Genomic DNA, 16,617 nt, shown 5'->3' with positions numbered 1-16,617 from the left:
ACAGTAACTGAACAGCGATTGTAACCTTGTTAGGCATGTACGCAAGCCATGTTCCATCCTAACAAAGTTGGACCATTAAATCAGTACAGTCACATGTTGATGTCACATCTACACTGCAATTTTTAACTGTTACAACCAAGTCCTGGGTCCCTTGACTCTGATGTAGCTGTAATGCAGACAGTGCCTTAGGCATAGCCATGTTTGAAAATGCACAGTATGGAGAGGGTAGCAGTCAGCGGCTAGAAGTGGAAATTTGGGTGGGCCCCAACTTATGGTGGACAGGCAAAGACCAGCGATTTGACATCACAGCAAATCATTTGTATTGCATATTATTATTATTGTATATGTTATTGTATATTATATTGCATATTCTATTTTAATACGGGTGGTGGGTAGCTGGGTGCAGAGAAGGGATTTAAATGCAGGGAGCCCACAGGCTGGGCTGGCCAGTGGGAGAGGGCTGATTCCCGCAGCCCTGTGGGCAGCACAGGTTAAGCTGGGGTGGGTAGCTGGGTGCAGAGAAGGGATTTAAATGCAGGGATCCCACAGGCTGGGCTGGCCAGTGGCAGAGGGCTGATTCCCGCAGCCCTATGGGCAGCACAGGTTAAGCTGGGGTGGGTGGGCCAGCTGGGGCCTGCACGGGGCCTGGCTCTTGGAAAAGTAGTCTGGGGCTAGGAAAAGTTTCCAGCACTGGGCAGAGGCAGCAGCGTGACCAGCTGGGCTGCTTTGCTCTGCAGGTGGGCCGAGAGCCCCCTGTCCTTTAACTAGGAGTTCCTGATCCACAACCACTGAAAACATCGGCTTCTGCATTCACAAAGCTTTGGGTGTGCCTGGGTGCTAATTGGGTGGACCAAGGCCCACCCGGCGCCTCCTGTCCATGCCCCTGGTGACAGTGGTGAAGGCTGACAGCTCAGCGCTCTCTTCCGTTTCTGAAGAGCCCCTTATTGTGGCAAACAATGACGGGTTAATGCATGTTTCTTTTTGATTCCCTGGAGCATCTCATGAAACCGACCAGTCCCTCAGATCAGACACTGTACACTTCTCCACCAACTTCACTGTATGTTTTTGGAATGAAACTTGACTGTTCCTTAAATGTGAATGTCCACCTGCTGTCAACTCCTCATCCAAGCATTATAATAAAACCCCTCTTTATTATTTCCTCCTCTTGACTCTCTTGATAATGGCAGAATTACTATAAAATACTGAAAATACCATCCATAAAAGAGATATTAACACAGCTTCTGTGGTCTCATTATGTTTATAACTTAATTTTAAAGGCTTAAAAAGCAACTTCTCAAATAAAGATGACAATTAGCTAAGCTCTTCAGTGAGGGTAATTACTGGACATTATAAGCTATCTGCTAGCAAATAACTATTTTCATGTAAATCAGGGTGCAGGAAGATCAGGAGTTTTCTTATCAGCGGTACATTAGAAGTGATATTTTTCTTCTTTTTATGCTCATGCGATAGGCTCTGTTTACTGACGGTGTTTACACAGGCCAGTCTTGTAGACTTTGGCTGTGTTGTGTAGGGAGTTTCTGCAGAGATTATTGTGCTGTTAATTTGAGTGTGTTATATTCATATTCCCAGAGCAGATGAACTGTTGAACCATTTGTGTCCACAAGAATCAAATCAATTGGACAGACTAAAATCATTAATGTTGCATGGTTATGGTAATTGCAAGCCATGAATCCCACCTTAAAAACTAAGGGTTTGGGGTTTTAATAGTGAACTGTATAACAGATTGTTCTGAATGACATATTTCAGATTTAGATCTAGAACTGAATTTCTGAAAGTTCGATAGTGCTCAGATAAGAGCTTTTGTGTTAAGGCCTGTTTCTAGTCAAAATGACTCAGAGCAACTTCGCATTGAAATTAAATGTACAGGGATTAGAACTACCAAAGAAAGTCACCATCAGTCCAGCGTTCTCATCATTAACGTTGCATAGATCCCTGTACATGGAAGCTGCAAGGAGCCAAAAGCCCTCCAGAAGCCCATTTAAAAATGTGGTTGAGATTTTTCAAAAGTACTTTTGGCACCCAGCGCTCATTGACTTTCAATATGAGTTTGGTACCTAACTACCTTAGGCCCTTTTGAAAGTCCCAACCTTTATTATTAACTTGTTTGAACGAGCATGTACAGTCATGCCTGTTTAGATAGAAAAGCTGTAAAAACCAAAACCAAAAATGCTTTGCATAAATATGGTTCTGCAGTTTACAAAGTTAAATTAAACCACTGTTTTATTATAAGCTAATGTACCAAAGATATGATCTGATCATAACAGACAGATGACCCATTGGCAAACCAGAGCACAAGCATTACAAATGGTATTAGAAACTTAAAAAAAGGTGGGAAAGACCTACATCCACCAGTGCTCTGCAGACTCAGGAAATGAATCGTGGGATATGTTCCCATCAGATCATGTGATATATAAATCAATAGACACATCCCAATGCAGTAGATAAAAGCTAACCCCACCCATCTTACTATCCTGTAATGGTCACTCCATTAGGGGAATTCCTTCTTTGCTCCAAACATAGCAATCTGTCGCACACCATGCTGATGATCAGAACTGCCATGTAGAAGGACACGCTGTTGCCTACCTAATGGAAGCTTCAGTATATCAAAACAAAGTGCTGAATTAGGATAATGTGAAGGGATGAAGTTCTAGTGTCATTCTACTTCTGGTTCCCCTTGGGAAGATGCTGGTTTTCTTTTCTTCTGACTGGTGCAGTTCACCTGCGACATGATTCAATTTGTCACCCATCTTCAGACAGAATGGGCACAGAGTTTAGTGTCTTCTCTTAAAGACTTCCAGCTGTGAAATATCTGTGTGCCAAGGAAGCTAATTAGAAGGGGTTATTTAAAAGAATAAAAATAGTGTGCTCAACGGCAGATCAGGCAGAGAGGAGGTACGTTCAGAAACATCAGCTGTCGGAGGATTAGCACTGTTCAGGATGACAATGGAGTTAGAAGGATGCTGGGACACTTGCTGATAAAAACATCCCAGCCTGGTGCCAACAGCATTTACTCCATTAATAAAGAAAAATATTCCAGTATTCTGCAGTAATAGACAGTCTACAAGGAACCTTGCAGCATTACTACAGCTATCTGTAAATATTTCAGTGTGTTTTAGAATAAGGGGCCATGTGACATAGAGAGATCCAGCTTCATCCCGCTGCAGACTTCTTGTAACCAGAAGTGATGTGCAAAGCAGAATGGATCAGATTCTCAGCTGATGCAAATCACTGCAGCATATTGGCCATTCTATATTAAAAGAAAGGGGCTAAATGACAGATGTAAAAGTATCTTGCAGGGATGGAGCTGCAAAATATATAAAACCACCAATGTCCTGTAAACGTGGGCCACTCTCCGTGACATTCTAGATAGGCTAGTGGTCCGTACTGGTATGGCAAATCGTACTGATGTTGTGGTGATTCTGTATTGGGTAGCTGTAGTATGGAGTGATTTGTTCTGTTACATCCCAGCTTTACTGCAAGTGGAGAATCAAAGTGACATTGAAAGCATAATGGGTCAGAGCCTGAGCAGGTGTAAATTGGCCTTGGTTTATTAAAGTCAGTGGAGTGTCTCCAGTTTATACCAGCTGAGGACCTGGCCCAAGATATCTATCCCTGTCTTTTGGTAGTGCTCTATCTAAGAAACAATTCTTGAAAATTCAGTTGCTACTATCTGTGTATGAGGCACAACGCAGAAAAAGCTGGTCATTAAATATGGAAACAGCCAGTTTCCTAGGGATCATTTTTGTTATTGTGGTGAACAGTATATAAAAAGGCAGGACACTTATTTTTACCTTTCATGAAAAAAATTAACCTCTCTGGCACTTCCTGAGATTTCCTTATAAATTGATTGTAAAGTGCCAGTCACTTCCTGGTAGTGAAGAATCAATCTGCTACCAAACTGTGTGCAAAATGCCCTCACTGTGGTTATGGCTTGTGGTTTGTCATTTTTCCATAATGTCTATCTTTTTTCTTAACCTGTCAATAGGAAGTCAAGGTGTATGGCAAAGGGAATCCAATTAAAGTTGTAGCTGTGGACTGTGGGTTAAAATACAACACTATCCGTTTGCTAGTAAAGGTAAGTCAGTGTTTTGAATCTCTCTCCTCCAGGGAGCTTCTTATTCAGCATTGCTTTAGCGCAAGAATGGCTGACTGTTTAGCTGTATCTGTTCCAGGGAGCATGCCACTGATGTTCACTTCACATTCTCTGCCCTCCCCCTGAATGTTTTCATTTCATTTCAGTATAAGTGCAACCCTTTAAAGGATTCATTCTTGTTAGATGATTCCCATAGGGGTGAGTAGTTCTTTGAACTTTATAGATGGTCCCTAAGGCTAAAGTGGTGGTGAAGAATAGGCAGGAGGTGTCTGAATTCCATGAGAAGAGCTATTGGCAGGAGATTGAGATGGTTTCATTGAGGATCTCACCTGTGAGCTGAGGAGACTGTAAGAGACATGTCGATACCTGTCTAATAGCAACCAAGGAAGAATCAGCCCTGTACTGCAAAAAATTGGGAAACTCTGCACTAATGCTTTTTTCTTGCAGGACTTAATCATAATTGAGATATTGGCCTTTAAGGCTTTGTCTTGTTTCTCAGTAGAAGGAACTAAGATGGCGGCCTCCCAGTTCTCTGAAGGGACAGTGTTTCCTGGTGTCCAAAATTATTCTTTGCTAATGCAAACATTAAGGCTGCAACAGAAAGCATGCTTTGTGTTGCATCATGCAGACAATTTTGGTTACAGTTTGCACATAATATTTAATAGTCTCATGACTGTTTTCCCCATTTAAAAAAATTCGGCCAATGGAAACCCTTGGAACTTCACAGAGGGTGTAGCAAGAGGTTGGCGAGGCTAAGAAGAGAGGAGGTAGCCTTTCCAATGGAAGAGGATTTAGCAGAGTAGCATGAGGGAAAGTCAGCCTAGCAAAAGCCATACAGCAACCAAGTTTAGTTGCCAGATTTGCCAGAGCATTGCCTAAAAAGCACAAATCCAAAATCAAATTGTAACAAATGCTTGCCCTTTTTTCTCTGGATGATATGATCAACCTACATGTGGTCTAAGAGAAATTCATTCAACTAGTATTAAGGGAAGGATTATGGTTGATCAGTTAAACCAGATAATGGTAAAACTTGACTCCTGGGTTTTATTTCTGGTTTTGCCACTTGCGTGCTATGTAGTCTTGGGTAAGTAACTTCGTCTCCAATTGTGCAAAACACTAAAGTGTATACTTCACTTGAAGCTTGAGTGTAAATCCATTGCCTTAGAGCCAAGAGAAGTCAATGGGACTATTCACAGAGTTAAAGTGAAGCATGTGCCTAAGGACCAGATCCTTTGCGTATTTTGGTGCCAAACTCCCATTGAAACCAGTGGGAGTTAGGTACCTAAACACCTTTGATGATCTGGACCTAAGTTACTTACTTAGGCTTGCAAAGATTAGGTTTTTATCAGTCAATGTCGGTAAATTTTGGTGTCACCATATGCATACACACCAAGAAAAGAATATTGCCGGAGAGAGCAATCAACATGTCTAAATAGGCAAAGGAACAGAAATGCAGCTTGAGAACTTTTATTAGAGTTTGATTTTAAGTATTTAATTTGTCTATTGTGACATGTGATGTTGACCATTTGTGTTTTTAATGGTTACAAGAACTTTAACATTTTGAATCTCAACATCTACCGTCATTAAATAATTATCATCTGATCCCCTCTTTTCCATTGCCTCAGCCTCACATAATTCCTGCAAATGTGAAACTTTAAATTGATAAAAACAATTTTTAAAAAAAGGTTAAAAATAAACATCGATATTGTCAGTCGAAATGATAAAAAATAATTTAAAATTGAATTTTGCTGAGTCTGTGCTTACTGAATAAGGGTCTTAACCTGTCTCTTTTGGTACAGTGCTAGGAGGGACCTGTTCTTTAACAGGTTCCATAGACTATTCATGCTGTCACTGAGAAGGCTTAAATGTCATGGTGAACAGCTCCATGACCACTGTGGAGTCCTAGATGGCCACAGGTTTGTTACATGGATAAATACATCCCTAAAGGTCGTGATTTACCAAAGAGAGTCTACATCTTGGCAAGCCAGGTTGGTTTCAGTGGAATGTGTCTACTGGGCCTTAAGTGGGCAGCTAGTCTGAGCTCACTCTTGTAAGAGGCCAAGTTGAGTTAAAGCATTTTCCTCCTTCCTCTTTTGCTTCTCTCTCAGCGAGGTGCGGAGGTGCACTTGGTCCCATGGAATCATGATTTCACCAAGATGGAATACGATGGGCTTTTTCTTTCTGGCGGCCCTGGGGATCCGATGCAGGCACAGGAACTGATTCAGAATCTTAAGAAGGTATGGCGTGTGCACTGGCATTGCTTGCTGGGAATGACCTGGTGATCTGCTCAGAAAAGACTGAGACCATGTATTTGAAAAATAAATGGTCGTGGAGCTAATGAGTCTTGTGCCAAAGTTCGCCTCCGTCATTTTGCCACTGTGATATACCCCTGTCTTCTGCCTTGTTAGCTCTGGGCCGAGCATCTTCCTAGTTACAGGCTTCTAAAGCCCCTCGCACAGTGACAGGCACCATACCATGTAGAAGAATCACCTTTAATATCACCATCATATTGGAGGTGCCTCAGAGTATACTTGGTGTCCGTGCGTATCTGTGTTGAAGTCGAAAGCGAATGTGCATGTTACAGAGTAGTATGGTCGACGTGATAATTATGCTCGTCTCTTCTCAATTATGTAACTTGCAAATGGTTGGTGTTTCTCCGTTCCAGTGCTGTGCAATGCCGCTGTTCATTCCCTAAGGCCCCGCCCGGAAAAGCAGCCTGAGTCCTGGCTCTGTGCCTGGGGGTTTTCCTTCGGAGCAAAGGAGAGAAAGAATCACATCCACACAGGCTGTCGAGAGGCTGCAGAGCAGCTGCTTGGCTGCTGTTACTGCCACTGCCCTGAGACTGCAGTTGCTTCTGTGGGACATGTGCTCTTGCTCCTAAGGGCGCCATGCGATCCGCAGAGCCAGGCATCCACCACCCTTAGTCATAGAGTGTAAGGGTCAGAAGGGATCCCACATCTGTCTAGTCTGATCTCCTGTATGTCACAAGCCACCCACATCACCCCACACCCTTTTGCTGAGCACAACAACCGCACAGGAGAATCAGCTCTTACATGCCACAGTCAGAGAATAGGAGAGATTGAGCTGCTTCAGTGCCCAAGGCCCCCATAATGTCAGGGAAATGATGACATCAGATATACCCATGTACTGCTTGCAAGTGACCCCACCACATGCTGCAGCGGAAGGCAAAAATCCTCCATGGTCACTGCCAGCGTGACCAGGAGAAAATTCCTTCTGGACCCCACCTATTGCAATGGTTTAGACTCGTTCTCCCGTCCACCCTCCCACCTCCCCACAGGACAGCCCACAGGGCCGTTTCATAAGCTATGTTGCATGTCAAACATAAACCGCACCAGTTCCACTATACGGAGTGACCACCTCACACCTGGAGGGGGATGTGATGGTGGGTGGAGCATTTGCTTCTAGCTGCCCATGCGTGCTGGCCACCATCAATTTCCTCCTGTGCATTAGTGCATAAAAGAAACTACCCTGGCAGCAAAGGGACTAGCTCGTTTTTATATGGAAGCTGTCCAGACAAATTAAATCCTAATTTAAAACACTGCATCTAAATGCATAAAGAACATGCAATAGCTGGCATTATCGCTGAACTTGGAAGTTCTGAACTGGTCTCAGGGGTCTTGCAGTCAGGTTAATGAAAATCATCTCCCCCTAGGTCTTGGAGAGTGATCGCCAGGAGCCGCTGTTCGGAGTCAGTCTGGGCAATCTGATAACTGGGATATCAGCTGGAGCGACAACCTACAAGATGCCCATGGCCAACAGGTATGATGACACTGCCACTTTATAGAATCTGAACACGTGCCCTCAGCGCTACAAAGAACCAAACACATCAACGGTTTGCCTTCCCCTCTCCAATGCCCAGGATGCCAGATGAGTTGGGGACCTGCAGCTCCTGGCAGCTGCCTCTCTCCCTCTATCCATAGGTCATGGTGTGATGTGACCTAAGGGGTAGCATGAACACCATGGATGCAGAATGCACATCTTTCTCCCTAAGTCAAGAGCAGCTAGCAGCCAGCCATGTTCACTTGTACCTGTACAACTTTGGAGTTCAGGTCCAAGGGTACTGCTTTAATCCTCTCTGTTCAATGACTTAGTAGGAGAAATGTACATGAATTTACATACAGCAGTTATAGACTTTTACACTGGGCACCATGTGCCCAAGAGATCTGAGCTGGAGTAGGTATAACCGCCCTCAAAGATAACATTACCACATTCTCCATTGCTGCTTCTGCTGGAGGTGATTGCAGCGACAGTGGGATACCTCTGCTCAGCATACTGCTCAGGTGACAAATCTGAATCTAGACGAGATTTTACCATTGGCAGATACATTTGGCACGTTATAAGTGTTGATACTCCTGTGGATACAATCTTCCAGGCATCTTATGCTACCTCCACCCTATTTCTCAGCAGACCTCTCTCTTAGTCTGCACGCTGATATTACTCCATCAGAGCCCGGATAGCAGTAACTTTATTTATTCATTCCAGCTATTGACCGTGTTTCCCTAAATTTATTGTGCATGCTGCCAAATAAATTGTTCATTTCAAGGGAGGTTAGAAAGCAGTTGCATTAGTTGTTCTAATCCTGCTAAAGAATATCACTGTTCTAATTCGATTTCTTTATCATTGTGATTGTGATACTGACTATAGATATTGAATAGCTGCTATTGAGTAGCTGTATCACTCCTCCTTGCCCCCCACAACTGGGCCTGCTGAACCAATTTGTGTTAGGGAGATAAAGTATCTGTGACTTTTATGTAATGTTGGTCATTGTGTAGTTGCATAATTAGAATTGTCAGTACTTTGCTTTTGCTAACTGCCGTGTATTACTGTGGTATTCTCTGCTTGCCCTTAATGCTCACTCCATCACCCACCTCTCTGTCCTTTTCCCCTCTCTTTTGTTAGAGGGCAGAATCAACCAGTTATGAACCTGACCAATGGACAAGCTTTCATTACTGCTCAGAACCATGGCTATGCGCTTGACAGCAGCACCCTTCCTCCTGGCTGGAAACCTCTTTTTGTGAATGTCAATGATCAAACAAATGAGGTAAACACACTCTCTCCAGATACCTGTCCAAGCGATGGGTGAGATGGGGAAGACTGTCATTTATTTCGCTCACATACCTCACTGAAGCCTGGTTTATCTGCAGAAACAGCACTGCGGGTTATCCATCATGACCAGTTGTTCCATAAGCAATCTTTTCTCTCCATTTCGTTATCTGATCATTTACTTTATTTGGTGGTGCTGATTTGTCAGTCGAATTGTTACTGTGACCCGCTGTAACGCTGGGTCAGCTAACCAAGCTGCAGAAGCACTGCAGTGACCCCTTGCCAGCTCCTGAGCAGCTGATAACAGCTCTTGGAGACTCTTGTAAGAAATCTGTTTCTCCCACCTGCACAGGCTACAAGAATTTCCCTGCCTTTCATAGAAATCACCCGCTTTGCAGACTGCTAAGCCCACATGGCCATGTTGTTATCTGTATCACAGTGACACCTCAAGGCGTTCTGTGAACCCTCGCCAGTGTGCTGGGTGCTGTACAGACACGATCGCTGCCCAGTGAGCTCACAGCCTTAATAGACCCAGGGGAGAGGGGAAGTGGTGGAACAGAGAGAAATGATTTGCCTCGGGTCAGACAGTAAGTCTGTGGACAAACAGGAATACAACCAGGCTTCCTAAATCCCAGTTTGGTGCCCTGTCCACTAGGCAAGGCTGCCTCTGATAAACCTGTGTTATCCATGAGACTCATAGAAATGCTGCTTAAGAGTATCTGTTTGAAAACAAATATCCCCGGGGGGTGGGGGAGAGGAATACCTTCCTATGCCCTTGTATTAGGTCTTTGCGCCCAGCCCATATCACACTTGACAGGTGGGAAACTGCTGTACTGGTATGTACTCAATATGCTTTTCAGGAAATAAACATGAGGATTTCCAGCAGATACATTTAATAGACTTTTTTTGCCAGCTGGTATTGGCTTCGGTTCTGAGTGGAGCTGGACAAATAATGCAAAAAAAAAAAAAATTCCCACCACTACTTGTGCCCACTTTGAAATTAGTTAGTTTTGGCCTCACTCGCACCCTCGATTTTGTGTTCACTTTATATGAAGATCGCTGGCAAAAATGTTTGTGGAAAGCAAAATTCAGAGTTGCATGAGCAGGAACAACGAATCCCCCGGCTGGGTCATCTAAGGGGAATGCACTTATGACCGCTGCATCTAAAAACCATAAGGCTCTGTTGCTTGATCTAAAGGACCTGTTAGGCTGGAGGCAGTGGCAGACTCATAAACCGCTATACATGGTGCAGCCTCTAGAGGGGAATGAAGAGCCACACTGTGTTAGCGCAAGTTCTAGAACCATTCACTGGAACCAAATTTGATAACTCCATGTGTAAGTTGTGTACTCGCATGTTCAGGGAAGAGAAATGAGACCACACCACCAATCTGACCAGTCCCAGCTGAGCAGAGCCATGCAGATACAAAATATTTATAATCCAGCCCTGGAGTAAACGTTTTGAAAACATACTTGTTGAATAAATAGAAATAACTAATACATTCAGGGAAATTGTAGCCAATTCAGGATATACTGTTACCAGAAGTAGGTGTAGTGTGTGCAATAATCAACTCATTGTGAAGTCTTTGCTTTAGGCTAGCTATACAAAGCCCCTAGCCAGCAGCCCATCGCTCACTTCTATCCCCACCACCATCGCATTCTCTCTCCCCTGTGTCTTACCTCCCTTCTCAACCGCATCCCTCACCCCCACTCCTAGCCAGCACCCCTGTGCTGTAGATGCACCTGGGACCTACTTTGGCCCTTCTTCAGGAGAGGGGAGGGGAGGTGGAGCTTGCAGTGGCTGGACCTTGGGGAGGTCAGGGCTTCTCATCTTTCACCGGACAGGGTCAGCAGCAATGGCTCCTGCAGGCCTCTCTCGTTCACTGCCAAGCTGCGGCCAGTGTCATGCCATTCATGAGAGATGTCTGGTGCCTCCTGCAGCAGCTTCCTTGGGACTGACAGCAGCTGCTGAAAATCCAGCGAGGGCAACTCGACAGCTGTCCTTGGCCTGGCCTAGTATTCCCACTCGTTTTCTCCTGACGATGCCCCTGGGAAGAGGCAATCCGTGCCCACTGCTGCAGCCTCATTGTGTTGAGCTAAAGACACTGGGCGATGTTCATCCCTAGTATAATGATAAAACTACTGACGTCAGTGGAGTTAGAGCAGGGATGTATTTGGCTCAGTGTTTTTCAGCAGCACTGAAATGAAATCAGAGCAGTAGGAGCAGTCATTCTCCTTCAGCCCTCTCCAGGGTGACCTTTTACTGCTGTGTGTTCCCAGTGTTGCGTCTGGAAGGAGACTAGCATATCTTAGCTGGTAAGCGTCTGGCATTCAATAGTGCTGTTCAAACCATTTGCTATTCAGTAATGCACAATCCAGTGGGTCACACAGGTGCTGTATTGCTGGTAAAAGAGCGAGCAGCTCAGTGCCTTCATGGATAAAACACTCATGTGATGACCTGGAATGAAAATGAGTTTTAACTTAAAGGTCCCAAAAAGCATACTAGTCCCTCACCCTTTGACACCTACAGGGTTGCAAGCAGCAGCCCTCCAATATCTCCCTTGTTACCAGGATTTTATCTAAGAAAATCACTTTTATCCTGCAGGGAATTATGCACGAGACCAAACCAATTTTCGCAGTGCAGTTCTACCCGGAGGCCAGCGCGGGGCCAACAGACACAGAGGTACGGTAAAGGGGATGATTGAGATTTACTTGGAGGAATGTGCACAGAGTATAGAGCAGCTAATGTGGGATCCCTGAAAATCTTTATGCAGTGACATTCCTAGGTCCTGTTTTCCAAAAAGTCAGGACTCTAGCAAAGATCCCAATCCTGCATACAGCTGCCTGCATTTGATCTGATTCAAAGCTAATTGAAATCAGTGGCCAAAAAACTTCCACTGACTCCAGTGGGCTTTGGTTTAGCCTTAGGCTCTTGAGTGACTCCATTTAGAGGAGAAGTAGAAATCAATCTAATGTGCTTCAAGTCCTGGTGTGACTTCATTTATATGAGTGGGATTATTCATGGGCAGAAAGTTACTCATGTGCTTAAATCTTTGCAGGACCGGAACCAGATCCCTTTTACCTGTGATGGCTGAAAGGGAAATTTTCTATTTTATTAAAGAAAAAGAAAGGAAGGAAGAAAGCCCGATGCTTTTTTTTAAAAAAATAAACCCATTAATTTTCTAATACATTTTAGTTGTACTTTCATATTTTATAATTGTATAGTTATATACATGGATTCACACTCTCCCTCTCTTGTTCTCCTCACTGAAATGAAATTTTAATCCCCCATCTGTGACTACATGCAAATTCTTATAGCAACTGGTTGTGTAGTCACAGTGTATGCTGAAGCAGCAGTATTAGGAGGAATGGCAAGGGAGAGAGGGCATGCCTGAACATAAATGTATTATTTCTTCTTTGGAAAGGAAGCAGAAGGAATAGTTGGAAGTGATTTGATTTTAATTTTAATTTGATATTGTTGATTAAATCTGTAAGGGAATCTCTCAGCAGCAATAAGTTTCTTACCTGTCTGAGTGATCCGTGAATTTAAAAGAACTGGAAACTACCCTGAAATTGTCCCTCCAAGCCCTTGTGAAGTTCCATTGTTTGAATGAATACTGTAGTGTACCGTATATGCTCACCAAAGGACCAGTGTGCCCAATCAGATTCACAGCTGGCATAGCTCCATTGATCTGGTTAAGAGTACAATAGTCTGATTTCTAACTTTTAACATTCATTCTTCCCTTGTACATATGATCAGCCACATACAAGTAAAGCTTGTGTGTGTGAGTGAATGGGTTCTACATGTTTTTTCTCCCTATTCCCCTCCCTGATATTATCTCGCTTCCTTGAATACAGCATGGGGTCAGAGATCATTAGGGAAATTAGAAATATGGAGCCAGATTCTTTGTTGGTGTAAGTCAAAGTCATCTGAAGTCAACCGAGCTATGCTGAATTGCACCAGCAGCAGATTGACTGATGGCAGGCTTGCTTTTTCTGTCTTTCATTTGCATTTATTTAGTCATGATTGGGTACTAAAATACATCTGTTTTCCTTTACCAGTTCCTATTCGATTCGTTCATTTCGCTGATAAAGAAGGGAAAAGGTACTACCGTTGCCTCAGTGCTGCCCAAGGCCACATCTGTAGCTTCTAAAGTTGAGGTCAGTGTATTAATATTCTTTATTTTTAGCTATCAGTCATACAACAGTTGTCACTTGTATTGAATCAGACAGAGAGAATGCATAGCATAAAAATTACCTGTGAAACTGCAGTACAGGATTCCCTTACAAAAGCTACAGTAGAATTTCATTTCTTCTTATTATAGCCATTGGATTTCTCTCTCTCATTATTTTATTAACTCTCTCTGTTCCTTTGAGGAAGTTTTGAAACATGGAGGTTTTGTGTCTGTTTTTATATGTTCTCCAGAGCAGAATCTATGCATGTTTATGGTGGTCTCTGTATTTCATTGCACTTCATACTGTCCTATCCAGCTATAAGATTTGGTTGACAGCATAAAACTGAAGCTGTGTTGCTAGAAAACAAGTTTGAAATTCTTAGCATGAGCAGAGTTGCACAGTGAATTGCGCCTTCAGAATGCAGCTGGTCTTTGAATAAAAAATACAACACAGAGATGTGGGAAGCCAAAGAGAAGCCTGGTTGTCTATAAATAAATGAAACTATCAGTACGATTACTGTATATTTTGTGTAAAACATCAGTCATCTCTATTTCTTTAACCATCTATGCAGGAGATGGGTTCAATGACACTTTTTTTTTTAAAAGTTGGACATAAAGCTACAGTTTTTCTGAAGCTGGCTTTTCTTCTTTGACCCTGTTTTTCATAATTCAAGGCCATTCCCCACTTCACAGTCTCACTTCTCCCCAATTTAACTCCCGTATTTTGCACCATTCTTTAAATCATCCTAATCATTTTATACTGTTCACTTTTAGGTTTCCAAAGTTCTCATCCTGGGATCTGGAGGTTTGTCAATTGGACAGGCAGGGGAATTTGATTACTCTGGCTCGCAAGCTGTTAAGGCCATGAAGGTGAGAGAATGCTCCAAGTACATTAACTGAAGTTAGTCTGCTTTTCCTTATTGCACCTAACCCGATCACTTATTTCACCCTAGTTGAAAGCTGTGGATTTATGTAAGTTACTGAGTAGTAGAGCTGGTTGAATTATTTGGGGACAATAAATTATTTGGTAAAGTTAGCCCTTATTTCTGTTTATGAATTATTGGTCAACTGACCCGAGTTTCTTTATTTATAAGTATTCATCAAACAGTTTATGCAAATAGCTTGACTTTGAATTTTAGCCTTTGGATTGTTGTGATCTGTTCCCTTTGACTACGTCCCTTTGACCACTGGACTCTGTCACATGGTTTTGCTTTTGCTCCCTGACTGGATGACTAAGGCTTAATAAGCAGTAGAGTAATGAATGGCATTTCTGGAATGAACTGTCAGAGGAATAATAATCAGCGCTAAAATTAGTGAAATGTTTGTGATCCTGTGAATGTTTTCATGCAGAAAGTGCCAGTCGTCAAAATGCTGATGGGAAATGAATGGTACAAGCTATATTTGCTGGTGAAATATATTCGTGAATTTTCTTTGTATGCTATCTGCTCAGCTCTCCCAAATAGGCTATTATTTATTATAAATGAGATAAAATAGTTTTCTAAAAGCAAGATGTTCCATATTCATCCATGGAATGGAATTCAACTCCACTGTCAAAGGGTTACCCCAGGGATGAATTTAGCCCAATAAGCTTAATGAATACGTGTGTTAGTATTACCTGTGGGTGTCCCCTTTCTAAAGTTTATAGGGCCACAATTTTAAGGGTCAGAGAAAGTTTATGTGCACTTCTCCATGAGTCTGAGTGGCACATGTAAAACATCCTGTGAATGCACATGAATTAGGGGTTTGCATAACCAGAATCCTGACTGGTACGTGTTTATTGAGCATTTCGTATGCACAGCTAGAGGGAGAACATTGGAAAATGTGGCCCTTAGGTATGTTTTAATTCACAATATAAAGGCTCAGCCCTGGCTCTGGCTGTTTTGCACTGTTCCTTGCAAAGCTATTGAGAAGTGCCCCTAAAGGGGTAATTGAGGATTCCTCTTGAGACAGGGTTATCATTGGGTAGTGTAAAGTCCTTTCTGCCACCCTACGCCCCCATCACCGGCTCCACATGTGGGTGTACAAAGAGAAAGCTCATGGCACTCTGCCAGATCCACATCTAGTGCAGCAGCTGTATGCAGACAGGGTGACTTAGGGCAGCTGTGAGGCTGCTCTAAGGTAAGATAGCTGGCCAAAGAATAGGAGAAAGGAAAGGTGGCTTAGAGCTACCTTCCTGCCCAATGCACACCCACCCCCACACACTGCTGCCGCCAACCAGATTTAAACTTGTGTGACTGAGAACTGAGTCCCAAATGTTGTGAAACGTTTCATGTTTCCTGTGCTTTCTTTGCATTGTGAATTGCCACTTCTGACTCAGTTGGCCACATATTCAAGCCATCTGTATGAAATCAGGAGAGGAGCAGCCCAGAGCTGTACAGATGATAGCCTGAATTCTAAAAGAGGGCATCTCTTATTTTTTCTTCTCTGTACTCCACACTCATGGCTCCACTTTAGAGAGAAAAATTATTTTTTTTGTAATAAATCTTGCCAGCTTGCCCTTCCAAAACACCCTTTCTGTCTTCCCTGTACCACCAGCCAGCTGTCCTGCTCTTGGTGCTAATCAGCCATTCTAGAGGCAGTACTTGCTCTCCCTGACCTTGCTGATGGCAGTGTGATTTACAGTAGAATGCAGAAGATTCGGTAGTTGGTCAGCATCTTGCAAGGGGACAGCTAGATAGCAGAGGTGGGAGGAAAATGGGGATGGTTAACGAGCAAAAAATATGAAGCTAAAGATCTTTCTTTGCCAAACTTTTAAATAATCATTTAAAAAAAAAAATCAGTAATAATCAACATAACCAGACATACTGACTCATGTTGCAGTTCTTTGCAATCCCATCTACTCATTTAAACCTGGTTAAGTAAAGCATTTAATCATGTACTAAAATCCATCCCTGTTCACTTAACCATGTGTCTAGCTTTAAAGGGCTGCTGAATCAGGGCCTTATTCACAAACATTGAGGTGAGTGAGTTTCAAGACTGTGCACGGAAAGCAAGTGTGCCTTGAATAGTAGTGCTTGTAAATATTTGTCAGTGCATATGGACTGGAAATGCTCTCATGGCCATTTAAAAAAAAAAAAACCTGTTTGTTTTTCACATGGTAGTTTCACTGAAAGAATTCTAATTACATGCCAGTATTACGCACTCAGAAGAAAGGAGATTGCCTGGCTTCTTATGATGAAGACTAATTTTTTATTTGTGTCACTGTAACACCTAAGATCTGCAATCCGATTTCAGGGCCCATTGTGCAAAGTACAGTACTAACACTTA

At 43.0% G+C, this 16,617-nt stretch overlaps 1 protein-coding gene across 1 annotated transcript in view; it reads left to right on the top strand.

Annotated features, from left to right (window-relative positions):
- The window catches only part of CPS1 (carbamoyl-phosphate synthase 1), a 124,913-nt gene that overhangs the window by 29,919 nt on the left and 78,377 nt on the right, over positions 1-16,617 (top strand). Inside the window, exons 8-14 of the mRNA XM_067548727.1 lie at positions 4,007-4,096; positions 6,223-6,351; positions 7,788-7,894; positions 9,035-9,176; positions 11,781-11,858; positions 13,238-13,336; positions 14,125-14,220. Coding sequence (XP_067404828.1) covers positions 4,007-4,096; positions 6,223-6,351; positions 7,788-7,894; positions 9,035-9,176; positions 11,781-11,858; positions 13,238-13,336; positions 14,125-14,220 — 741 coding nt within the window. The remainder of the gene's footprint in view (positions 1-4,006; positions 4,097-6,222; positions 6,352-7,787; positions 7,895-9,034; positions 9,177-11,780; positions 11,859-13,237; positions 13,337-14,124; positions 14,221-16,617) is intronic.

This window comes from Emydura macquarii, unplaced genomic scaffold (assembly GCF_026122565.2).
Source record: "Emydura macquarii macquarii isolate MOO-44397 ecotype Brisbane River unplaced genomic scaffold, CSIRO-AGI_Emac_v2 contig_1253, whole genome shotgun sequence".
NCBI lineage: Eukaryota > Metazoa > Chordata > Testudines > Chelidae > Emydura > Emydura macquarii.
This window is presented reverse-complemented; position numbering and strand designations above follow the sequence as displayed.